The following is a 25,840-nucleotide window of genomic DNA, read 5'->3' on the forward strand; positions in this document are numbered from 1 at the left end:
ATGGAGTGTGAAATCACTGCAGGGTGTATTAGTGTTACGTGTTACACGCGTGTACTGCAACATGTTATGACACTGCTCTTTACATGTAGTATGTTACTATATACATGTATGTAACAAACGGTTTACAACAGTATGATCAGACGTGTACTCGAGTGACCAGTCACATGTAACACGTGTGTAACATACGTGTAGTTTATGACATGTATTTGTGTGTATGTGCAGTGACACGTGTTACATGTAACGTTACTTCGTGCTCCGTGTTTCATGGTGTGACGTGTGTTACATCACGCTGTGTGTAGATGGGCGGGGCTTTGTGGGAAGTTAAACATATGCAGTCCTGAAACAGGAAGTGATGCCACAGTGTAGACATACTAAAAACATATTAAGATAAACATGTAAGCATCTATACAGGAAGTGATGTCATAATAAAGTTGGTCCAATTAAAAGGCACACAAACTCTGGCTTGGTTTGACCCCGCCCCCTCTGATCAGGTCAAAGGTCGAACTGGGAAGCAGCAGCTTCCTGTTTGTCGTGGCTTGTTTCCTGTTTCGACGGTGAGGATCCAAAAATGTAAAAAAAAAATCAGCTGATTTGAATTCAACAGATTTTAATAGAAACAAAGAAGGCGGGACGTTTAAAGATCAACCAATCACAGCTCAGCTCCACACACACACACACACACATATATATATGTATAAATACACACACACAGGTAGCACAGGTGGGCGGGGCTTCCAAAGCATCACCTGTCTCAGTAGAAATACATTCATGATTTAAAAAAACCTTCCTGAAATATAGATACAACGTTACAACAACAAAACTCGTTTGAAGTCTGATCGACAACCCACCACCACCAAACAAACAAACAACCCCACCCACCCAAACAAACAAACAACCCCACCCACCCAAACAAACAACCTGGGCGTAAAAAAACAGAAACCAGCAGAACATTCAGAGAAATAAGGCACAGAAGGAGGCTGAGAGCGCAGCCGCCTAACAACAACAACAATAATAATCAATAATCATGATGATCAATAATCAGGTGGTAGCACGGCCGCTCGCTGGAGTCAGAGAGGCAGTTTGAAACAATAAAAACAGACGTGATGATTGAAGCGTAAATAAATATCAGGCTTTTTTTCATGCTGACTATAAATATAAAAACAAACGTTAAATATGAAAGTCTTTTATTTTGAAAATCCTCTCTTTTTTTTAAACATTCAGACAAAAACTGTTCGACTCACGTCGGCTCCTCCGCGGACTCCGCTGCCCATAATGCATTGCTACCAGACGCTCAGGAATGTGCTCTGTAACCTCTGTAACCATGGCAACGCCTCCTTCAACAAGTCATCGCCACGGGCCAATCAGAAGCCCTGAAGTCCGGACGGAGGGAAAAATAATCACATGGTTTAACAGGGGGTCAAAGGTCAGACGGAGGAGGACACTTGGAGGTCAGATGGTGGACTCAGAGGAAGAGACATGGAGGTCAGGCAATGGACTCGGAGGAGGACGCTCGGAGGTCAGACGGTCAGACGGTGGACTTGGAGGAGGACACTCGGAGGTCAGACGGTGGACTTGGAGAAGGACACTCGGAGGTGCTGGTTGTGGTCCAGCTGGTGGTCGTGCAGAGCGATCAGAGCCTCGATGGCTTCCTCCACCGACGCCAGCTGCATCAGCGCCATCTTCCTGTCCTTCCTGTCCGCAGAGGAAGTGACATCATCAGGGACAGAACAGACAGACAGAGGACAGATAGACAGACAGAGGACAGACAGACAGACAGAAGACAGACAGAGGACAGACAGACAGACAGACAGACAGACAGAGGACAGACAGACAGACAGACAGACAGACAGGTTGTCACTCACTGGAAAAACTTGAAGGCTTTCACCGTGAAGCCGCTGGAGGAGAATAATTCCTTCAGGTCGTCCTCGCTGACCGAAGAGCTGTGAAACAAAGACCACGAGGACATTAGTGACGACCAATCAGAGGAGAGCATTAATGTCACCCAGACAACCAATCAGACGAGAGCATGGACAGGAGGCGGAGTCTTACGAGATGTTGGACAGGTGCAGCGTGGCGGACGGAGGGAAGATGTTGTTGAAGTTTTTGGATCCTGGTTTTTTGAAGCGGTGGAGGGCGGAGCCTGAGAAGTCCCGAGTCAGCGCCTGCTCTTCTTGCCCCGCCCCCCCTCGAGGCAGCTGCACCACCGGGTGTTTGGACAGCATCACCCGGATCACGTTACCATGGAGACGCTGGCCGTTCAGGTGACTCATCGCTGACGGGAAAAGGACAGAACTCGTTTACACAAAATCATGTCTTTATTCATTCAATCATTAATCCAATGAATAATTAATGAATTAATTAAATATTTAAATGAGCGTGTGTGGATGTGTCGGACCGAGCTGAGCCTGCGTGGCGTCGCTCATCTGAACCAGAGCGTTCTCCTTCTTGTTGAAGAGGATCTTCACTCTCTGAACGTCCCCATAAACACCTGAAAACACACCGCGGACACACACGTGAACACACACGCGTGACGGATCAGCTGATCGTCCGTGTTTGAAGGTCTCTTACCGAACAAGATGAAGAGGACGTGTGGCGAGACGCTCTGCACAGACAGACGTTCATGGTTAGTCCAGAGCTCTGAGCTGATTGGTCAGTTACTGTGTGTGTGTGTGTGTGACCTCTGACCTCTGGGTTCAGGTTGGACACCAGCAGCACAGAGTGGACAGCAGGGGGCGCCACCTGCAGGGAGACACGAGGAGGAGACACCAACGAGCCGGGGACGGCCGCCATGGACAGACCTGAGGACCAGAGAGCTGATTGGTTAGCGTACTTACTACTTCCTGTTTGGTGCTGAACAGTCAGACGTGTCACCTGCGTGCTGGTGGAAGGTGGGCGGGAACGCTGCGGCTCCGTACGGAGGGAGCGCTACACCTGTGACACACACACACACACACACACGTCAGTGTGTGTATTCATGTGCTGTGTTGAGTACTGCGTCACGTGATCACGTGTTTCTGCGTGTGCGTGCTCGTTACCGAAGGCGGCGGAGGCGGGGTCCAGCTCTCCCGTGGGCAGGTCGGCTCTGGTGAAGTCTCGGCTCTTGTCGTTGTTGTACTTGACGTTGAGCGCGCTCAGTTTGGAGAAGTCGATCCTCAGCGTGCAGCAGCCGTTATAAATGTTCTGCCCGTCCAGAGACTGAAAGACAGGAAGACACACGCTCACACCTGATTGGACCAGAGCTCCGCCTGCGTGACGTGTGGTCGGCTCGCGGTGACTCACCGCCTTGGCGTGCTGAGCGTGCACGGCGTCGCTGAACTGCAGCAGAGCCTGGAACTGATTGTTCCTGGTGAAGGTGATGATCTTCAACACGGAGCCGAACTTACTGAAGATCTGAAACAAGACGGACCAATCAGAACGCAGACAGCAGCCCCGTCACACGTGACCACAGTAACAGCACAGGTGAGCGACCTGCTGCAGGACCTCCAGGGTCACCGGGTAGAATAAGTTCTCCACGATGATCCTCAGGACGGGACTCTGACTGGGAGCGAAGCCGCGCCCCTCTCCTCCTGACGCCACGGTCCCAGAATGCATTGCTGCTGCGCTGATGGCGTGCAGCGCCACCCTCTGTCGACAACACGAGGCGTGAACTCGTCATTCTTAATAAAGATTACGTCAGCGGCTCGAATTTGTCCGCTCCTCACCTGATTGGTCAGGTTGTCGGTCTTGAGCTCGCGGTGGGTGGAGTACTGGATGAAGATTGGCTGGTTTCTGACGGTGGGCGGGGCTGAGGTGTAGTAGTTCACCATGGAAACAGCCGCTTCCTCCGACGCCATCTCTAAGAAGCCCTGCGGCACATTCCAGATTATAGATTCACATTCATCACGTTACACAGGTACGGTGATGTCATCACTTACCTGTTTCTTGGCCTTCAGCGTGATCAGCTTACTAACTCGCCCGAAAGGAAGTGCCAGAGCGAGCACTTCCTGCTCAGAGACGTCGGCAGGAAGCTGGCGCAGGTGAAGGACCCGGGACGGGACGCACTGAGCGCGCTCAGAAACACACAGCCTATCAGTGCCATCCACTGTGGACAGACACAAGAGTACAAACACTACTGCAGTACTGGGAGTACTTGTACTTCACACTGGGGGGGGGTTAGAGAGAGAGAGGGGCGGGGCTCACCTGTGGACAGGTTGGAGGTGCTCATGTTCGCAGAGCAGCTGATGGAGGAAGTAAACACTGATTCCTGAGAACAGACAGGAAGTGACGTCATAGGAGACTCATTCAATCTTAATTAATGAGTTCCCTCAATCCTGAAGCAGTCAACGATTAGTCGATTGATTCGTCGGATCAATCGACTAATCGACTGCTTCAGGATTGTAGTTTTTGTAGTTCTATTAACAAAAACTACAAAACACATGACTTCTGGTATTATCGCGAGATTTCAAAACCTCGCCGCTGAATCGTCACTCCTCGCTCGCGACACTTTGAACCAAAACAAACCCAGAAAAAAAAGAAGCACGAGCGACAAACAGCGCGCGAGGAGCGGGAAAATGTAGCGCGGGGGGGGCAGGAGAGGTGGCTCTGTGGCGGGAAGATGTTTCCGTAAACAGGTAAACAACAACAACAACAACAACAACAACAACAACAACAGACGAGCGAGGGGTTGACGCCAGAGGCTCGCGCAGGTGCGGTTCAGTCACCAAGGAAACGCGGAGGGGGGAGGAAGGGACGAAAAACAGCGGCGGGACGTTCGGGACGGTTTTCCCGCGCTCACCCGTCCATGGTCCGCGAGGAGGAAGAGGATGAAGAGGATGATGAAGAGAGGAAGAGTTGTTTGGGTCGCGCGAGCAGCCGCAGCCACCGTGGAGAACAACGAGCTCACTTCCCGTTTGGTGACGTCACGGGAAAACATGGCGGCCGGTGCGGACACGCCTCAGAGATGGAATCAATAAAGATGACGTCACACCTTTATTTGTTTCAATAAAATACATATATATATATAAAGGAAGGAGAAAAAGAGACAGAAGAAGGAAAGGAGAACCACACATAAATATAACAAACACACATATGTGCATATATATAGGCAATATATATATACTGTAATATAATATACATATATAAAGTATTATATATATATGCATATATATATAGTACTGTAATTACACATAATGTGTGTGTTTATAGAAATATATATATACACAATGTGTGTTACATTTATATATTATATATTTAGATATATGAGGACTCAATGAATCCAAATGTCAAATAGTATTTTATTTATTATTATATATTATATATATATATATATATATATATATATTCTTATAATATATATATACACACACACACACATATATGGTATAATATATATATATCAGTATATATATACATATATATAGGGGTGTGTGTATATTAGATACGTATATATATATACACATATATATCATATACACACACATATATACACACACACATATGTGCATATATATATATATATATATGCATATATATATACTGTATATATATATACATATATACAGTAATATATATATCATATGCATATATAATATACTGTATATACACATATATGTGTGTGTTATAGAATAGATATATACCAAATGTGTGGTATACATTTATTTATATGATATATTATATATATGAGGACTCAATGAATCCAAATTTGTCAAATATTATTTTATTTATATCTATATATAGATATATATTATTATATATAATATATATATATTATAGCTCATGTCCTTGAACATTTTTAAAATTTCCTTTCCCAGGCAGCTTTAACAAATACATGCTAGATAAGGGGAATACAAAAAGACAAAACACACATACACTCCCTCTAAGAGTTAAAACACCTGCAGCCCAGTACAATCCTAATTTTTATAACAACTTCCCCTTTGGACCTTTTGAAATGATAAAAGTGTATCTCAAAGTAACCAAACCTTACATAAAATGTATGTGTGAATAACTGGAATATATAGTGTAAAATATTGCAGTAAGTCTGTAAATCTCACCTAAGGACTGGAAAAGAGCCCGCTGCTTAAGCCCAGTTTCTTAGGTGGCATTGTGCTGGACGGGAAGAGCGTGGCAGGGCTCGGAACACAGCGGTGACATGCGCACTGGCTTAATGAAAAAGGCACAAGACAAGGTGGTACCATAAATAACATCATGACACATTATATATAAAATGAACAAGTCAATTGTGATTTCACCTCCATTCAAAGTTTTAGGAGGCTTCATGGCTTTCTTCATCACCCCATAAAACTGGACCTTTGAATAGAAGGCTTCCCATCTGCTCTTCATCTCAGAGATGTACTGGGAGTTGGTTGGTTGGATTACTCGCTGCAGCTCATCCAGCACCTGAAAAATAGATTCAGATACAGAAGAAAAAATAAATAAATAAAATAATAATAATAATAAATAAAATAAATAATATATATACATATACACACATACGAAAAAATAATAACACTGCTAGTCCTTGTTAAACATTCTGATGACTAAGATTCTTCAAAAAAGATCAGAAAAGATTATGCCAATTAGTCATGCTAAAATAATGTCTTGGAAGAGCGAAAATGTGGACTGAATAGGACCAACTTACGTGATCCAGTTCTCGAAACATGGGTAGCCTCTAGAATTTTTGGGTTTCTGTCTTGCTCTTTAGACATCAGAGGTGCTAAGCCAATCTTCGAGGACTCAAATTCCAGGTCAGCAAATGAGTTATTGCAGCTTGTTTGGCTTTGGGACTTGAACATTTCTTGGAGGGTCTTGTACGTGTCTTGCTTGGGTTTTCGGCTGTCCATGAAGTCAAAATGAACAGCTGAAGCCATTAGAGGAAAGTTATGGTGGAGGAAAGAAGCTATGGATTTCCAAACTAACAAGTTGTCAGTATAATGAAATCAGGAAGTGGAAAGAATTAATCATGTTCATGTGGACTTGATTATTTTAAAAAAGCAAAACATTGGACCACAGAATAACATCTGCCTTGGACAGACACTGAAAGATTGTCAATGCTGCTGAATTGTCCCGTGTTGTTATGTGACTTAAACTCAGCCAAAAATCATGTTTAATACCTGAATGTCGCCCAGCTCATCTGACAGTCTAAAAACTTCTACATAGTTCAGTGACGCCCCTACCAGGAGTGTCTAAGATTTTGACATAGTCTTGTGACTGGCAACTGTCTAAAACCTGATCCAATCACAAAATGGAATGGAAGATATGTTTGGGAGGATGGGGGGAAACCAACCTACTGATAATTTCGTAGGAATTGCTATATTGTCCTGGTAACTGTGGATGCTGTTGGCATTCCATGTATGAGCGAATGATACCCAGAATGAATTACTATGCACCTAACGAAACAACAATTGTTCTATCAGCTGTCTCCACAGGTGATGAGTTTGGGAGGGCAGTGAGATATGAGGACCAGGGTCGGTAGATAGATACGAGAATGAGGAGGGTACGAAGAATGGGTCCAGTTCAGCGAGGAGGAAGAGTCAATTACGCGCCCATCGAGAGAGAACAACACTACTGAGAATGACCACACTGTTAGTCTTTATTAACACAGCCACAATGAAGAACTATTATAGAAAATCTGAAGAAGTTATAGTGTTCCGATGTAATGTATTCTAAGAGAGAAAGGGACTGCTGGCAAATGTATAACATTTAAAGGTTTTGTTTTTTTCTCGTTTCAGGGACAACACCCGATGCAGGGAAAGAGGTCGATGCGACGATCAGCCCGCTCTTATTTTTCTTTATTAGATCATAAATGTACAATACATTTGCTGTTACATCTATATTTTACATTTAATGATTGATAATGGACCACATTTCAGAAATGATGTAATGCGACGCAAACTGAGTGACGTTTTCCATTAACAATGAAAAGGTTGTATGAAGACTCCCGCATTACTGCTGGCCACCCCTCTCCAAGTCAGACCACGTTTTTCGACATTTAATCCTCTATTCTGCAACTTCAGGGCCAAATTGGGCTCCTCGAGAGGCCACCGGCGTGCCCGTCCTGCTTTTTATGTGCGACAATCTGTGTGTTTCATCAAAATACACAATCTCATACCGGCCTGAAACAATAGCATCTGATTTCAGTCTGTTGCATGTAGTTAAATAATAACTGTGAAATTATCACCCATACGTAATCATTTTGGATAATAATCAATCAAAAACAATTCAACCAATTAAAAAGACTCCTAGACTGGTTTCAGGTTGTAGGCCTTTTATAAAATACTTTCTTTGTAATAAATCGGCTAATATTGAAATAATGAAAATGAATCGTTTCCACACCCAAAAAGTTAATTATTGTAAAACTCCTTTTCCCTCTTTAAAAAAAGCAGGAATTAAGAAAATATTGCACATACCTGACATCCTAAAAGTTGAAACCCAACCATTCGAGTGTAGGCACAATATGAAAAAACCACATTTTTGATGGAGGGGGGGGGAAAATCAATAGGACTTGGGCAGGTAAGGATGCGGGGTCAAGGATCTTTGGTCAGACCCAGGAAGCGGTGGTTCGCGGTGAGCGCGAGAGGAGATTAAGTCGTCCATACGCACGAAAACCAAGCGGAGGCAGGTGAAACCATGCTTGCCTCAAAACTATCTTCTATCTGCAGCCCTGAAGCCAAGCACGCCGTGTATCATTGGCTCTGGGGAGCTGGTACGAAGCCATCTGTTTTGGCCGCCCGAGGGGCGCCATCCCCCGGCTATGACAGAGCGAAGGTCCGCCTAGAGGAATGGAGCCCTCCGTGTCCAGACCTGTATTTGTAGTCTCTGTGATGTCCCCGCGGACTGTCTAAAACTTCGACGTACTCTCTGTTGGACGCAGACTGTCGTAAAAATGGACGTGGTCTCATTGACCTCCCCAAGACTGTCTCACATACCTGACATAGTCTCTGTTGACGTCCCTGATACTGTCTTAAAAACCTGGACGTACGTCTATGTTGAAGTCTGACAAACTGCTCTAAACATGGATGTAGTCTCTGTGACGTCCTCACGACTGTCTAAAACCTGGACATAGTCTCTGTGACGTCCCCACAGACTTAAAAAATAATAATTATAATAATAAACATAATAGACAGGCAGCAGACAGACGAGGTCAAGTCAAGGTCTAGTGTTTAGGGAGTATCTCACTGTTGCTTTCCGGATGGGTCCTAGACTTAACGCGCTTGTTTGTGCTCCTTGGTCACCTTATTCCCATCTTGTGGACGAAACAAACATTGCACCGTCTTATGAAGTACGGACAACCATTTAACCATTAAAAAGCATTGATTGAAACTTTGAATCACATGGCATGCAATGTGGTGTGGGACGTCACAGAGACAAACTGTGGGACGTTCAAGGAGACTACGGTCCCGATTTTTTTAGGACATTCCGTGGGCGAGGTCCTGGCGACTACGTCCCAAGTTTTAGACAGTTTGTCAGGATGATCACAGAGGGGACTACGTCCAGGTGTTTTACCCATGTTTCTGAGAACTGGATCACGTAAGTTGGTCCTATTCAGTCCACATTTTCAGCTCTTCCAAGGACTTATTTTAGCATGACTAATTGGCATAATCTTTTCTGATCTTTTTTGAAGAATCTTAGTCATCAGAATGTTTAACAAGGACTAGCAGTGTTATTATTTTTTTATGTGTGTGTATGTATATATATACATATATATATACATACACACATATATATGTATATATACTGTATATATATATATATGTGTGTGTGTGTGTATATATGTATACAGTATATATATATATATATATACATCCACCTGTTCATTATTATTCTTCGTTATCTTTTGTCTCACACTTCACCAGGTGAGCTGTCAGGTGAACAGACAGGAAGTGTGTGTCGGTTGGACACACACCTGGACGCAGGGGGCGCCGTGAACCTTCAGACATCCGGCCCGAGGGAAGGACGTGATGACGTCAGCAAGGGGAATAATAACCATCATTAAGACGTCATGATGAACCTCTCCCGTGACCACGAGCCTCGCGGCAGTGACGTATCTCACCGACACGCGACGATCTTTGGCTGGAAACCGGAAGTAGCGTAGAGCCTGTGAGCACGTAACATCCGGTTGCCCCGAGCGTCTCATAAGTGGGTGAAAGGTGAAGAAGAAGAAGACGACCTGTCATTGTTCCGCACCGAGCTGCACCGAACCGACACCGAGCCGACACCGAGCCATGCTGCAGAACACAGGGTGAGTGTTTCCCACAAACGTCCGGCGGGTCCGGTCCGAACCGGAGCGTTCATCAGAAGTTTAACGTCCCGACAGGCCGCAGCAGCAGCAGCGGGAGGTTCTGGGTTCGAACCCCGCACATGAAGGCTGACCTCTGCGTGAGGAGCCGGGTCACAGCGCCAGACCCGGTCCTCCGTGCACCGAGTGCCCCAGAAAACAGCCTCAGTGCGGGCAGAGAGAGCCGGCTCAGCCGCTCTGTGCACACACAAGATCCAAGAATCTAGACTCAAGACCTCATAGGATCTTAATTAATTAATTAATCAGTTCCCTCAATCCTGAAGCAGTCAACGATTAGTCGATTGATCCGACGGAACCGTCGGATCAATCGACTAATCGTTGACTGCTTCAGGATTGTAGTTTTTGTAGTTCTTTTAACAAAAACTACAAAACACGTGACTTCTGGTATTATCGCGAGATTTCAGCCAATCAATGCTGGCGTGTCCGCTAACTCCTCCCCCCTCTCCGTGTCACAGGAAGTTAGCCGGCTGCACGCTCTTCATCACCGGCGGGAGTCGAGGGATCGGGAAGGCCATCGCCCTGAAAGCTGCCAGAGATGGAGCCAACGTCGTCATCGCTGCCAAGACCGCCGTGCCACACCCCAAACTACCAGGAACCATCTACTCCGCCGCTCAGGAAGGTGAGCCGACACTGACTCACCTGAGCCGGCCTGCTGTCTGTGGTGAGGCCCGGACTGTTCACCTGTTCTGGTGGGTAGCCGGGTTCAGGTGAGTCTCCAAACATCAACAGGGTGAAGTCCATGGGGTCAGTCAGCTGCTCCGCCCACGAGCTGATCACATGTCCTGTGATGTCACGTGATGTCAGTTGATTTAACTCGTGTTTCCTGTCTCAGTGGAGGCGGCCGGCGGGAAAGCGTTGGCGTGTGTTGTCGACATCCGTGACGAGCAGCAGATCGGAGAAGCTGTTCAGAAAGCTGTCGACAAGTTTGGAGGTACGTTGACCTGAGGTCAGAACGCCTCGCCGACACGGCAGTGACATCATTGCTGTGCTCGTTTATGATTGGCAGGAATCGACATCCTGGTGAACAATGCCAGCGCCATCAGTCTGACAGGAACTCTGGAGACGCCCATGAAGAAGGTCGACCTGATGCTGGGAATCAACCTGAGAGGAACGTACCTGACGTACGCACACACACACACACACACACTCCTGTGTCTACCTGTTCCTAACGAGCCGAGTTAACGAGCGTGTGTTTGCGGCAGGTCTAAGCTCGTCATCCCTCACCTGCTGAAGAGTCGCAGTCCGCACATCCTGAACCTGGCGCCGCCGCTCAACCTCAACCCCATCTGGTTCAAGAACCACACAGGTAACCATAGCAACCGACCAGCCAGCATCCCATCATGCATCTGTGCAGTAATAACGTACGTCGTTTCATTTTCAGCGTACACGATGGCGAAGTACGGCATGTCCATGTGCGTCCTGGGAATGTCCGAAGAGTTCAGAGGTCAAATTGCGGTCAACGCCCTCTGGCCTAAGACCGGTCAGTGGCTAACTGCTAGCACGCTGAGCTGCCCACGCGCTCTCCGTCACGCTAACCCCGTTCTGACCTGTGTGCTGTTGCCATAGCGATCCAGACAGCAGCCATGTCGATGCTCGGCGGAGAGGACATCGGGAAGCAGTGTCGTACCGCCGACATCATGGCAGACGCCGCCTACGCCATCCTGTCCCAGCCGAAGGACTACACGGGTCACTTCCTGGTGGATGAGGACGTCCTGAAGGAGCAGGGAGTCCACGACTTCGACCAGTACGCCGTCCAACCAGGTGAGAGCGAGCTGTGAGCTCAGCCTAACATGCACGCCGTCCAACCAGGTGAGAGCGAGCTGTGAGCTCAGCCTAACATGCACACGCACTATCAAGTGGTACTTCACGTGCTCTCCCTAACATGCACACGCACTATCAAGTGGTACTTCACGTGCTCTCTGATTGGTGGACAGGTCATCCCCTGCTGCCAGACTACTTCCTGGATTCTGCACTCGAGAAAATGCCCGAGCTACACGGTAAATACTACAAAAACTGTAAATACTACAAAAAATAATCCTATAAATACTACAAATACTACAAATACCGTAAATCCTGTAAATACTACAAAAACCGTAAATAGTACCAGTGCTTGTACATTTACAGCTGAGACTCTAGTACTGCTCTAAATCAGTACTGCAAATGATACGACTGGTACTGCAGTGTAGTCAGTATAATGTTTATAGTAGTATTCATGTATACTGTGTCTTCAGGTGTCACACCAGCACCCCCTGCTGTCCACTGAAACATGTTTTTGTCTTCACATTACTAGAGACGACAAAACCACCAACGGACACGCCTACTTCCAGTGGACCAATAGGAAGCACTTTTGACGCCATCAAAGGAGCCATCAATGAAGACGTTGTCAAGTCGACGCAGGGCATTTATCAGTTCAACCTATCAGGTGACAGCAGGGGTGTGATTTCTATATAAGGAGATCATGTGGGCGTGTCATTAACATGTTGTGTCCATATAAGGAGAGCATGAGGGCGTTTGGTTTCTGGACCTGAAGAGCGGTTCTGGCAGCACAGGTCAGGGCCAGCCGCCCGTCAAAGCTGACGTCGTCATGACGATGGACTCCACCGTCTTCAGCAAGATGTTTGCAGGTGAGCTCTGGTCATGTTACCGTGGTGGATTCAGCGTTGTTGTTTCCATTGTAACAGGCGTGTGTGTGTGTGTGTGTGTGTGTGTGTGTGTGTGTGTGCTGTTTCAGGGAAGTTGAAGCCGACGCTGGCCTTCATGTCGGGGAAGCTGCAGATTCGCGGTGACATGACGCTCGCCCTCAAACTGGAGAAACTCATGAACCGCATGAACAAGGCCAAACTGTGAGGCTGAATCCACGCCCACAGACCACCTCAGGACACGCCCACTTCCTGTTCATAGCTGTACATGTTGCCTTAATGAGAATATTAATGAGCTCGTTAATAAAAACCTGCCTTCATATTAAACTGTGTGCTTTAATCTGAGCCCTCATACATGACATGTGACATCATACGTGATGTTGAGACGGCACACCTGGATGATTCTGGGCCAGGACCAACAGGTGTGGCTCAGTTTGAGTCAGCTAAGCTGACGGAGCTCTGCAGCTAACTGAGCTAAGGTGTTACACTCCTCAAGCTCCTCCTCCACCTCCTGTTCCTTCTGCAGGTGCAGCACGAACAGATTATCAGTGCGTGTATTAATAATTAATCAGAGGTATGATCGACTCGCAGCTTCGCTGTTGAACTTTGCAGAAATGTGAAAACTAAATATTTAAATAAGCCAACAGACGAATATCTCTCTCAGTGTGACTGAGACCTGCAGGACTTCATCCAGGTGAGTACTACTACACCTGCTACATCAGAATACTGCATGGAGATCATATGTGTCTTTGATCATCAGTCAGGTAGGTGTGTGTGTGTGTGTGTGTGTGTGTGAGGGATAGGTTAGAAGTCAGAGTTTGTATGACAGCATCAACCAATCAATAATGAAAAATGAATTCAGAGATGAACTGGCTCAATACTTCAAAGTACTTTAAAGTACTTGTTTTCAGGGTGTAGACAGGACGTAATGTCTCTGAGTGTTGGTGGCGGGGCAGCATCCCTCCATCATAGTAGATTAAGAGAGGTGGAGGACAGTGCGGTGTTTAGTTGGAGCTTCTTGTCCTCTACATCGGTGCCAAAGAGTGAGACATCAGGGGGCGCTGGTGAGCTCACTGGCAGAGGTGTTCAGGGGCTCAGCCCTCTCTGCAGCAGCCCAGGGCCTCAGTCCGTCGTGTGGCCCCCGCGCTCTGATGTAAATGTTCACATTTGATATTTTATATGATATATGATATATTATATGATTTGTGCAGTTGCCATGGTGATATACCGTGTTGTCGTGTATCAGGAAGGCATGTTCCTCTCCAGCGACGCCCACCGAACCGTCATCCAATTGGTCGGCAGCAGAGGGGTCAGTGAGCGCGTCCCATTGGCTGAGAGATTTGTGAGTCATGACAAACATCATTAACCCTCGACTGACCGACATTCAGTTTTCATGATTCTGGTTTAACTTGTTTGTTTTGATTTTTCAGATCTGTCGACTTTTAAAGAATTCATGTTTCTGCTGCAAATCCACCAAAGAAGAAGTAAACTTCCCGTCTGAGATATTAATGATTATTATTTTTGTAGTTTATTTAATTCCATGTGCTCATTTACATATTAAAAACCTGTCGCCAGGCAGAATACATGGTTCACTGTCCCACCAGCCTTGGAGCTCTGCTATTGGTTCATCTGGAAGCCCCGCCCACCACAGACAGCATCTGGTTTTGTTCGAAGGTTGTCGTGACAACGCCGGAGGGCGGAGTCTCGTTGTTCCCCTGCTACCGATTCGTCAGCCGTTCGACCTCGCTGGCTCTGAGGGATTCGATTGGTCGGTGACAAAAGAATTTCAAAATAAAATCAGTGATGAGAATTCTGTTTGTTTTCATTTAAAGTTTCTTTTTTCTATGAAGCGAAGTTCATTTTTCACGACGTCCAACCTCTCCAACTGGATCAGAGAGTCAACGAGCTGACGGAGCGACGTCGAACGTATCGGTAACCAATTAATGATCACAGATCATAAATATTGAATATTATTTAGAGGTCCAGTAGTATTTAGTGGCATCAAGCGATGAAGTGGCAGATTGTAACCAAATGAATACTCTCCAATGCTCCATCCTCTTCTTTCAAGCATGTGAGAAACTTAAGGCCTTATCAGGATCAGCGTTTGCTCTGTCTCACTGTAGATATAAAGGACTCATTAAGTCAAAACAAAAACAACACTTCTTATTTGCATGGTATTGTGCGCTAATGAAAATATACTTATGAATACTGTATTCAATCCTGCAAAGGAATACTTCTAAATCTTACACACTTTGTATTTTTATTTTGTAGGTGGAGTTGCTATGACGACGGTCTCCCAGAGACAATGAAGGCTAATGACATCATGTCACTTCCTGCTGAAGCTCGATTCTCCGTATCCAAGGCAACCGACATGATTCTGACTGTCAGCAAGGTGTACGTCCAACAACCTGGTCTTTGCTGATCTCTGCTGGTCTCTGCTGGTCTCTGCTGGACTCTGCTGGTCTCTGTTGGTCTGTGATGGTCTCTGTTGGTCTCTGCTGGTCTCTGTTGGTCTCTGCTGGTCTGTGATGGTCTGTGATGGTCTCTGTTGGTCTCTGCTGGTCTCTGTTGGACTCTGCTGGTCTCTGCTGCTCTGTTGGTCTCTGCTTGTCTCTGTTGGTCTCTGCTTGTCTCTGTTGGTCTGTGATGGTCTCTGTTGGTCTCTGCTGGTCTCTGCTGGTCTGTGATGGTCTGTGATGGTCTCTGCTGATCTCTGTTGGTCTGTGATGGTCTCTGCTGGTCTGTGATGGTCTCTGCTGGTCTGTGATGGTCTCTGTTGGTCTCTGTTGGTCTCTGCTGTGTTCAGGCTGGTAGAGTTGAGTCTTCAGAGCTTCCTGAGCCTACAGAACCGTTGGTCCGGTTTTCATCAGATCCATCAGCTCTGCCAGTGGACTAGGACCCGTACCAGCAGTGAGACAGCTGTTCATTTAAATATTATAAATCACTATCATGAATATATTTTAGAATATAAATATTTAGAATATTTTATTGTGGTGGAGTGATGTACTTCCTCTGCTCCGCCCCCTGACTTCCATCAGGATTGGTGGAGCATCTCTGGATGGAGGACTGGTTCTTCGGACATCAGTTCCTGAACGGAGCCAACCCGACTCTGATTCGCCGCTGCACAGAAATCCCGCCCAACATGGCCGTTACCGAGGAGACGGTGGGGGCGTCGCTGGGGGGCGGAGCCAGCCTCTGTCAGGAAATGGAGGTGATTGAATGGAATCAAATATTTTTCTTATTTCAGTCATTGTCATTGACTCCTCACCAAGAAGCTCGTGTATGGTCATTTCACTCTCCGCACGCTCGACGTCACTCTCTCTCGATCCACAATCAAATTCTGCCAACCGCAATGATGACCTGCCCCACTCCGCCTCGGATTGGCTCTGACCTGGAGACCTGGAGAAGGCGTTTAAAGTGACCAATCAGAAAGCAGGGGCGTTGCGGGGGGCGTCTATTCGATACTCGCCCACAAAGTGCCAAAACTCACAAAGCGAGTAGAAGGCAGAGAGCTTTATGCACGCTGATTTTGGCACTGAAATGACGCCATACTTGTGAATATTAATGAGCTCATGAATATTGGTGACCTCGTGTTCCTGCAGAGAGGAAATATGTTCTTGGTGGATTATCGGCTGCTGGACACTCTCACAGCAAACACTGTCAACAGGAAGCAGAACTACCTGACAGCGCCGCTCATCCTGCTACACCTCAACGCCCGCAACCAACTGCTGCCCATCGCCATCCAGGTAAACCCCACCTGACCTCTGACCTGGAGATTTCCAAAGTTTGCTAGCATGTTTCACACCTCACACACAGACTTTTTGTTTGTTTCTTCATATCTCACCTCCTTCCTTGTCTCCTTCCAATTCTCCATTCGTAGCTGAAGCAGTCACCGGGCGAATCCAACCCGGTCTTCGTCCCTCAGGATCTGGAAGCTGATTGGCTGACGGCGAAAACATTTGTGCGTTCGGCGGACTTCGCAGATCACGAGCTGCGTTCTCACTTCCTGCACACACATGTGATGTCAGAGCTCTTTGCCATGGCAACGCTTCGCAACTTTCCCATGGTGCACCCTCTCTACAAGGTATTCAGAGTACTACTGTAGGTGTGACTGTGGTACTGTTTGTGTACTTTTTGCAGTACTGTAGGTGTGACTGTGGTACTGTTTGTGGTACTTTTTGCAGTACTGTAGGTGTGACTGTGGTACTGTTTGTGGTACTTTTTGCAGTACTGTAGGTGTGACTGTGGTACTGTTTGTGGTACTTTTTGCAGTACTGTAGGTGTGACTGTGGTACTGTTTGTGGTACTTTTTGCAGTACTGTAGGTGTGACTGTGGTACTGTTTGTGGTACTTTTTGCAGTACTGTAGGTGTGACTGTGGTACTGTTTGTGGTACTTTTTGCAGTACTGTAGGTGTGACTGTGGTACTGTTTGTGGTACTTTTTGCAGTACTGTAGGTGTGACTGTGGTACTGTTTGTGGTACTTTTTGCAGTACTGTAGGTGTGACTGTGGTACTGTTTGTGGTACTTTTTGCAGTACTGTAGGTGTGACTGTGGTACTGTTTGTGGTACTTTTTGCAGTACTGTAGGTGTGACTGTGGTACTGTTTGTGGTACTTTTTGCAGTACTGTAGGTGTGACTGTGGTACTGTTTGTGGTACTTTTTGCAGTACTGTAGGTGTGACTGTGGTACTGTTTGTGGTACTTTTTGCAGTACTGTAGGTGTGACTGTGGTACTGTTTGTGGTACTTTTTGCAGTACTGTAGGTGTGACTGTGGTACTGTTTGTGGTACTTTTTGCAGTACTGTAGGTGTGACTGTGGTACTGTTTGTGGTACTTTTTGCAGTACTGTAGGTGTGACTGTGGTACTGTTTGTGGTACTTTTTGCAGTACTGTAGGTGTGACTGTGGTACTGTTTGTGGTACTTTTTGCAGTACTGTAGGTGTGACTGTGGTACTGTTTGTGGTACTTTTTGCAGTACTGTAGGTGTGACTGTGGTACTGTTTGTGGTACTTTTTGCAGTACTGTAGGTGTGACTGTGGTACTGTTTGTGGTACTTTTTGCAGTACTGTAGGTGTGACTGTGGTACTGTTTGTGGTACTTTTTGCAGTACTGTAGGTGTGACTGTGGTACTGTTTGTGGTACTTTTTGCAGTACTGTAGGTGTGACTGTGGTACTGTTTGTGGTACTTTTTGCAGTACTGTAGGTGTGACTGTGGTACTGTTTGTGGTACTTTTTGCAGTACTGTAGGTGTGACTGTGGTACTGTTTGTGGTACTTTTTGCAGTACTGTAGGTGTGACTGTGGTACTGTTTGTGGTACTTTTTGCAGTACTGTAGGTGTGACTGTGGTACTGTTTGTGGTACTTTTTGCAGTACTGTAGGTGTGACTGTGGTACTGTTTGTGGTACTTTTTGCAGTACTGTAGGTGTGACTGTGGTACTGTTTGTGGTACTTTTTGCAGTACTGTAGGTGTGACTGTGGTACTGTTTGTGGTACTTTTTGCAGTACTGTAGGTGTGACTGTGGTACTGTTTGTGGTACTTTTTGCAGTACTGTAGGTGTGACTGTGGTACTGTTTGTGGTACTTTTTGCAGTACTGTAGGTGTGACTGTGGTACTGTTTGTGGTACTTTTTGCAGTACTGTAGGTGTGACTGTGGTACTGTTTGTGGTACTTTTTGCAGTACTGTAGGTGTGACTGTGGTACTGTTTGTGGTACTTTTTGCAGTACTGTAGGTGTGACTGTGGTACTGTTTGTGGTACTTTTTGCAGTACTGTAGGTGTGACTGTGGTACTGTTTGTGGTACTTTTTGCAGTACTGTAGGTGTGACTGTGGTACTGTTTGTGGTACTTTTTGCAGTACTGTAGGTGTGACTGTGGTACTGTTTGTGGTACTTTTTGCAGTACTGTAGGTGTGACTGTGGTACTGTTTGTGGTACTTTTTGCAGTACTGTAGGTGTGACTGTGGTACTGTTTGTGGTACTTTTTGCAGTACTGTAGGTGTGACTGTGGTACTGTTTGTGGTACTTTTTGCAGTACTGTAGGTGTGACTGTGGTACTGTTTGTGGTACTTTTTGCAGTACTGTAGGTGTGACTGTGGTACTGTTTGTGGTACTTTTTGCAGTACTGTAGGTGTGACTGTGGTACTGTTTGTGGTACTTTTTGCAGTACTGTAGGTGTGACTGTGGTACTGTTTGTGGTACTTTTTGCAGTACTGTAGGTGTGACTGTGGTACTGTTTGTGGTACTTTTTGCAGTACTGTAGGTGTGACTGTGGTACTGTTTGTGGTACTTTTTGCAGTACTGTAGGTGTGACTGTGGTACTGTTTGTGGTACTTTTTGCAGTACTGTAGGTGTGACTGTGGTACTGTTTGTGGTACTTTTTGCAGTACTGTAGGTGTGACTGTGGTACTGTTTGTGGTACTTTTTGCAGTACTGTAGGTGTGACTGTGGTACTGTTTGTGGTACTTTTTGCAGTACTGTAGGTGTGACTGTGGTACTGTTTGTGGTACTTTTTGCAGTACTGTAGGTGTGACTGTGGTACTGTTTGTGGTACTTTTTGCAGTACTGTAGGTGTGACTGTGGTACTGTTTGTGGTACTTTTTGCAGTACTGTAGGTGTGACTGTGGTACTGTTTGTGGTACTTTTTGCAGTACTGTAGGTGTGACTGTGGTACTGTTTGTGGTACTTTTTGCAGTACTGTAGGTGTGACTGTGGTACTGTTTGTGGTACTTTTTGCAGTACTGTAGGTGTGACTGTGGTACTGTTTGTGGTACTTTTTGCAGTACTGTAGGTGTGACTGTGGTACTGTTTGTGGTACTTTTTGCAGTACTGTAGGTGTGACTGTGGTACTGTTTGTGGTACTTTTTGCAGTACTGTAGGTGTGACTGTGGTACTGTTTGTGGTACTTTTTGCAGTACTGTAGGTGTGACTGTGGTACTGTTTGTGGTACTTTTTGCAGTACTGTAGGTGTGACTGTGGTACTGTTTGTGGTACTTTTTGCAGTACTGTAGGTGTGACTGTGGTACTGTTTGTGGTACTTTTTGCAGTACTGTAGGTGTGACTGTGGTACTGTTTGTGGTACTTTTTGCAGTACTGTAGGTGTGACTGTGGTACTGTTTGTGGTACTTTTTGCAGTACTGTAGGTGTGACTGTGGTACTGTTTGTGGTACTTTTTGCAGTACTGTAGGTGTGACTGTGGTACTGTTTGTGGTACTTTTTGCAGTACTGTAGGTGTGACTGTGGTACTGTTTGTGGTACTTTTTGCAGTACTGTAGGTGTGACTGTGGTACTGTTTGTGGTACTTTTTGCAGTACTGTAGGTGTGACTGTGGTACTGTTTGTGGTACTTTTTGCAGTACTGTAGGTGTGACTGTGGTACTGTTTGTGGTACTTTTTGCAGTACTGTAGGTGTGACTGTGGTACTGTTTGTGGTACTTTTTGCAGTACTGTAGGTGTGACTGTGGTACTGTTTGTGGTACTTTTTGCAGTACTGTAGGTGTGACTGTGGTACTGTTTGTGGTACTTTTTGCAGTACTGTAGGTGTGACTGTGGTACTGTTTGTGGTACTTTTTGCAGTACTGTAGGTGTGACTGTGGTACTGTTTGTGGTACTTTTTGCAGTACTGTAGGTGTGACTGTGGTACTGTTTGTGGTACTTTTTGCAGTACTGTAGGTGTGACTGTGGTACTGTTTGTGGTACTTTTTGCAGTACTGTAGGTGTGACTGTGGTACTGTTTGTGGTACTTTTTGCAGTACTGTAGGTGTGACTGTGGTACTGTTTGTGGTACTTTTTGCAGTACTGTAGGTGTGACTGTGGTACTGTTTGTGGTACTTTTTGCAGTACTGTAGGTGTGACTGTGGTACTGTTTGTGGTACTTTTTGCAGTACTGTAGGTGTGACTGTGGTACTGTTTGTGGTACTTTTTGCAGTACTGTAGGTGTGACTGTGGTACTGTTTGTGGTACTTTTTGCAGTACTGTAGGTGTGACTGTGGTACTGTTTGTGGTACTTTTTGCAGTACTGTAGGTGTGACTGTGGTACTGTTTGTGGTACTTTTTGCAGTACTGTAGGTGTGACTGTGGTACTGTTTGTGGTACTTTTTGCAGTACTGTAGGTGTGACTGTGGTACTGTTTGTGGTACTTTTTGCAGTACTGTAGGTGTGACTGTGGTACTGTTTGTGGTACTTTTTGCAGTACTGTAGGTGTGACTGTGGTACTGTTTGTGGTACTTTTTGCAGTACTGTAGGTGTGACTGTGGTACTGTTTGTGGTACTTTTTGCAGTACTGTAGGTGTGACTGTGGTACTGTTTGTGGTACTTTTTGCAGTACTGTAGGTGTGACTGTGGTACTGTTTGTGGTACTTTTTGCAGTACTGTAGGTGTGACTGTGGTACTGTTTGTGGTACTTTTTGCAGTACTGTAGGTGTGACTGTGGTACTGTTTGTGGTACTTTTTGCAGTACTGTAGGTGTGACTGTGGTACTGTTTGTGGTACTTTTTGCAGTACTGTAGGTGTGACTGTGGTACTGTTTGTGGTACTTTTTGCAGTACTGTAGGTGTGACTGTGGTACTGTTTGTGGTACTTTTTGCAGTACTGTAGGTGTGACTGTGGTACTGTTTGTGGTACTTTTTGCAGTACTGTAGGTGTGACTGTGGTACTGTTTGTGGTACTTTTTGCAGTACTGTAGGTGTGACTGTGGTACTGTTTGTGGTACTTTTTGCAGTACTGTAGGTGTGACTGTGGTACTGTTTGTGGTACTTTTTGCAGTACTGTAGGTGTGACTGTGGTACTGTTTGTGGTACTTTTTGCAGTACTGTAGGTGTGACTGTGGTACTGTTTGTGGTACTTTTTGCAGTACTGTAGGTGTGACTGTGGTACTGTTTGTGGTACTTTTTGCAGTACTGTAGGTGTGACTGTGGTACTGTTTGTGGTACTTTTTGCAGTACTGTAGGTGTGACTGTGGTACTGTTTGTGGTACTTTTTGCAGTACTGTAGGTGTGACTGTGGTACTGTTTGTGGTACTTTTTGCAGTACTGTAGGTGTGACTGTGGTACTGTTTGTGGTACTTTTTGCAGTACTGTAGGTGTGACTGTGGTACTGTTTGTGGTACTTTTTGCAGTACTGTAGGTGTGACTGTGGTACTGTTTGTGGTACTTTTTGCAGTACTGTAGGTGTGACTGTGGTACTGTTTGTGGTACTTTTTGCAGTACTGTAGGTGTGACTGTGGTACTGTTTGTGGTACTTTTTGCAGTACTGTAGGTGTGACTGTGGTACTGTTTGTGGTACTTTTTGCAGTACTGTAGGTGTGACTGTGGTACTGTTTGTGGTACTTTTTGCAGTACTGTAGGTGTGACTGTGGTACTGTTTGTGGTACTTTTTGCAGTACTGTAGGTGTGACTGTGGTACTGTTTGTGGTACTTTTTGCAGTACTGTAGGTGTGACTGTGGTACTGTTTGTGGTACTTTTTGCAGTACTGTAGGTGTGACTGTGGTACTGTTTGTGGTACTTTTTGCAGTACTGTAGGTGTGACTGTGGTACTGTTTGTGGTACTTTTTGCAGTACTGTAGGTGTGACTGTGGTACTGTTTGTGGTACTTTTTGCAGTACTGTAGGTGTGACTGTGGTACTGTTTGTGGTACTTTTTGCAGTACTGTAGGTGTGACTGTGGTACTGTTTGTGGTACTTTTTGCAGTACTGTAGGTGTGACTGTGGTACTGTTTGTGGTACTTTTTGCAGTACTGTAGGTGTGACTGTGGTACTGTTTGTGGTACTTTTTGCAGTACTGTAGGTGTGACTGTGGTACTGTTTGTGGTACTTTTTGCAGTACTGTAGGTGTGACTGTGGTACTGTTTGTGGTACTTTTTGCAGTACTGTAGGTGTGACTGTGGTACTGTTTGTGGTACTTTTTGCAGTACTGTAGGTGTGACTGTGGTACTGTTTGTGGTACTTTTTGCAGTACTGTAGGTGTGACTGTGGTACTGTTTGTGGTACTTTTTGCAGTACTGTAGGTGTGACTGTGGTACTGTTTGTGGTACTTTTTGCAGTACTGTAGGTGTGACTGTGGTACTGTTTGTGGTACTTTTTGCAGTACTGTAGGTGTGACTGTGGTACTGTTTGTGGTACTTTTTGCAGTACTGTAGGTGTGACTGTGGTACTGTTTGTGGTACTTTTTGCAGTACTGTAGGTGTGACTGTGGTACTGTTTGTGGTACTTTTTGCAGTACTGTAGGTGTGACTGTGGTACTGTTTGTGGTACTTTTTGCAGTACTGTAGGTGTGACTGTGGTACTGTTTGTGGTACTTTTTGCAGTACTGTAGGTGTGACTGTGGTACTGTTTGTGGTACTTTTTGCAGTACTGTAGGTGTGACTGTGGTACTGTTTGTGGTACTTTTTGCAGTACTGTAGGTGTGACTGTGGTACTGTTTGTGGTACTTTTTGCAGTACTGTAGGTGTGACTGTGGTACTGTTTGTGGTACTTTTTGCAGTACTGTAGGTGTGACTGTGGTACTGTTTGTGGTACTTTTTGCAGTACTGTAGGTGTGACTGTGGTACTGTTTGTGGTACTTTTTGCAGTACTGTAGGTGTGACTGTGGTACTGTTTGTGGTACTTTTTGCAGTACTGTAGGTGTGACTGTGGTACTGTTTGTGGTACTTTTTGCAGTACTGTAGGTGTGACTGTGGTACTGTTTGTGGTACTTTTTGCAGTACTGTAGGTGTGACTGTGGTACTGTTTGTGGTACTTTTTGCAGTACTGTAGGTGTGACTGTGGTACTGTTTGTGGTACTTTTTGCAGTACTGTAGGTGTGACTGTGGTACTGTTTGTGGTACTTTTTGCAGTACTGTAGGTGTGACTGTGGTACTGTTTGTGGTACTTTTTGCAGTACTGTAGGTGTGACTGTGGTACTGTTTGTGGTACTTTTTGCAGTACTGTAGGTGTGACTGTGGTACTGTTTGTGGTACTTTTTGCAGTACTGTAGGTGTGACTGTGGTACTGTTTGTGGTACTTTTTGCAGTACTGTAGGTGTGACTGTGGTACTGTTTGTGGTACTTTTTGCAGTACTGTAGGTGTGACTGTGGTACTGTTTGTGGTACTTTTTGCAGTACTGTAGGTGTGACTGTGGTACTGTTTGTGGTACTTTTTGCAGTACTGTAGGTGTGACTGTGGTACTGTTTGTGGTACTTTTTGCAGTACTGTAGGTGTGACTGTGGTACTGTTTGTGGTACTTTTTGCAGTACTGTAGGTGTGACTGTGGTACTGTTTGTGGTACTTTTTGCAGTACTGTAGGTGTGACTGTGGTACTGTTTGTGGTACTTTTTGCAGTACTGTAGGTGTGACTGTGGTACTGTTTGTGGTACTTTTTGCAGTACTGTAGGTGTGACTGTGGTACTGTTTGTGGTACTTTTTGCAGTACTGTAGGTGTGACTGTGGTACTGTTTGTGGTACTTTTTGCACGAGCTGACGGAGCGACGTCGACGTATCGGTAACCAATTAATGATCACAGATCTAAATATTGAATATTATTTAGAGGTCCAGTAGTATTTAGTGGCATCAAGCGTGAAGTGGCAGATTGTAACCAAATGAATACTCTCCCATGCCCCATCCTCTTCTTTCAAGCATGTGAGAAACTTAAGGCCTTATCAGGATCAGCGTTTGCTCTGTCTCACTGTAGTATAAAGGACTCATTAAGTCAAAACAAAACAACACTTCTATTTGCACGGTATTGTGCGCTAATGAAAATATACTTATGAATACTGTATTCAATCCTGCAAAGGATACTTCTAAATCTTACACACTTTGTATTTTTATTTTGTAGGTGGAGTTGCTATGACGACGGTCTCCCAGAGACAATGAAGGCTAATGACATCATGTCACTTCCTGCTGAAGCTCGATTCTCCGTATCCAAGGCACCGACATGATTCTGACTGTCAGCAAGGTGTACGTCCAACAACCTGGTCTTTGCTGATCTCTGCTGGTCTCTGCTGGTCTCTGCTGGACTCTGCTTGGTCTCTGTTGTCTGTGAGTGGTCTCTGTGTCTCTGCTGGGTCTCTGTTGGTCTCTGCTGTCTGTGGTCTGTGATGGTCTCTGTTGGTCTCTGCTGGTCTCTGTTGGACTCTGCTGGTCTCTGCTGCTCTGTTGGTCTCTGCTTGTCTCTGTGGTCTCTGCTTGTCTCTGTTTGGTCTGTGATGGTCTCTGTTGGTCTCTGCTGGTCTCTGCTGGTCTCTGCTGGTCTGTGATGGTCTGTGATGGTCTCTGCTGGTCTCTGTTGGTCTGTGATGGTCTCTGCTGGTCTGTGATGGTCTGTGATGGTCTCTGTTGGTCTCTGCTGTGTTCAGGCTGGTAGAGTTGAGTCTTCAGAGCTTCCTGAGCCTACAGAACCGTTGGTCCGGTTTTCATCAGATCCATCAGCTCTGCCAGTGGACTAGGACCCGTACCAGCAGTGAGACAGCTGTTCATTTAAATATTATAAATCCACTATCATGAATATATTTTAGAATATAATATTTAGATATTTTATTGTGGTGGAGTGATGTACTTCCTCTGCTCCGCCCCCTGACTTCCATCAGGATTGGGGAGCATCTCTGGATGGAGGACTGGTTCTTCGGACATCATTCCTGAACGGAGCCAACCCGACTCTGATTCGCCGCTGCACGAAATCCCGCCCAACATGGCCGTTACCGAGGAGACGGGGGGCGTCGCTGGGGGGCGGAGCCAGCGTTTCAGGAAATGGAGGTGATTGGTGATGATGAATCAAATATTTTTCTTATTTCAGTCATTGTCATTGACTCCTCACCAAGAAGCTCGTGTATGGTCATTTCACTCTCCGCACGCTCGACGTCACTCTCTCTCGATCCACAATCAAATTCTGCCAACCGCAATGATGACCTGCCCCACTCCGCCTCGGATTGGCTCTGACCTGGAGACCTGGAGAAGGCGTT

General features: G+C 45.7%; 3 protein-coding genes across 3 annotated transcripts in view; 2 read left to right on the forward strand and 1 right to left on the reverse strand.

Annotated features, from left to right (window-relative positions):
- On the reverse strand, positions 1-4,920 carry LOC104936382 (polypyrimidine tract-binding protein 3). Its single transcript, XM_027282164.1, has 14 exons — positions 4,775-4,920; positions 4,180-4,243; positions 3,915-4,081; positions 3,702-3,845; positions 3,469-3,624; positions 3,280-3,390; positions 3,036-3,195; positions 2,872-2,931; positions 2,686-2,798; positions 2,569-2,602; positions 2,396-2,488; positions 2,050-2,272; positions 1,863-1,940; positions 1-1,692 (listed from the first exon to the last, which is right to left on the reverse strand). The coding sequence occupies exons 1-14, from the start codon at positions 4,910-4,912 to the stop codon at positions 1,560-1,562; spliced, it is 1,674 nt and encodes a 557-aa protein (XP_027137965.1). The 5' UTR covers positions 4,913-4,920; the 3' UTR covers positions 1-1,559.
- The window catches only part of LOC109137677 (arachidonate 15-lipoxygenase B), a 25,508-nt gene continuing 2,213 nt past the window's right edge, over positions 2,546-25,840 (forward strand). Inside the window, exons 1-11 of the mRNA XM_027282241.1 lie at positions 2,546-2,673; positions 13,681-14,254; positions 14,343-14,396; positions 14,488-14,680; positions 14,763-14,844; positions 15,184-15,306; positions 15,719-15,822; positions 15,951-16,123; positions 16,515-16,658; positions 16,793-16,996; positions 25,469-25,634. Coding sequence (XP_027138042.1) covers positions 14,099-14,254; positions 14,343-14,396; positions 14,488-14,680; positions 14,763-14,844; positions 15,184-15,306; positions 15,719-15,822; positions 15,951-16,123; positions 16,515-16,658; positions 16,793-16,996; positions 25,469-25,634 — 1,399 coding nt within the window. The 5' untranslated portion in view covers positions 2,546-2,673; positions 13,681-14,098. The remainder of the gene's footprint in view (positions 2,674-13,680; positions 14,255-14,342; positions 14,397-14,487; positions 14,681-14,762; positions 14,845-15,183; positions 15,307-15,718; positions 15,823-15,950; positions 16,124-16,514; positions 16,659-16,792; positions 16,997-25,468; positions 25,635-25,840) is intronic.
- Positions 4,295-13,240, forward strand: hsdl2 (hydroxysteroid dehydrogenase like 2). Its single transcript, XM_027282168.1, has 12 exons — positions 4,295-4,610; positions 9,831-10,216; positions 10,729-10,892; positions 11,106-11,204; positions 11,280-11,394; positions 11,476-11,579; positions 11,655-11,753; positions 11,840-12,034; positions 12,208-12,270; positions 12,564-12,695; positions 12,769-12,897; positions 13,005-13,240. Exons 2-12 carry the CDS (start codon positions 10,200-10,202, stop codon positions 13,118-13,120), a joined length of 1,233 nt encoding a protein of 410 aa, XP_027137969.1. The 5' UTR covers positions 4,295-4,610; positions 9,831-10,199; the 3' UTR covers positions 13,121-13,240.

Source organism: Larimichthys crocea, chromosome IX (assembly GCF_000972845.2).
Source record: "Larimichthys crocea isolate SSNF chromosome IX, L_crocea_2.0, whole genome shotgun sequence".
Classification (NCBI taxonomy): domain Eukaryota; kingdom Metazoa; phylum Chordata; class Actinopteri; family Sciaenidae; genus Larimichthys; species Larimichthys crocea.

Bases quoted from the DNA above. Each gene is read 5' to 3' on its own strand.
- LOC104936382 (XM_027282164.1), bottom strand. From the start codon at position 4,912: ATGTTTTCCCGTGACGTCACCAAACGGGAAGTGAGCTCGTTGTTCTCC. The intron at 2,799-2,871 runs GTGACACGTCTG...TCTGGTCCTCAG, and splicing joins CACCTTCCACCAGCACGCAG to GTCTGTCCATGGCGGCCGTC. The intron at 2,273-2,395 runs GTCCGACACATC...TTTTCCCGTCAG, and splicing joins CGCCACGCAGGCTCAGCTCG to CGATGAGTCACCTGAACGGC.
- hsdl2 (XM_027282168.1), top strand. The intron at 11,205-11,279 runs GTACGTTGACCT...TATGATTGGCAG, and splicing joins AGCTGTCGACAAGTTTGGAG to GAATCGACATCCTGGTGAAC. The intron at 12,696-12,768 runs GTGACAGCAGGG...TGTCCATATAAG, and splicing joins TTATCAGTTCAACCTATCAG to GAGAGCATGAGGGCGTTTGG.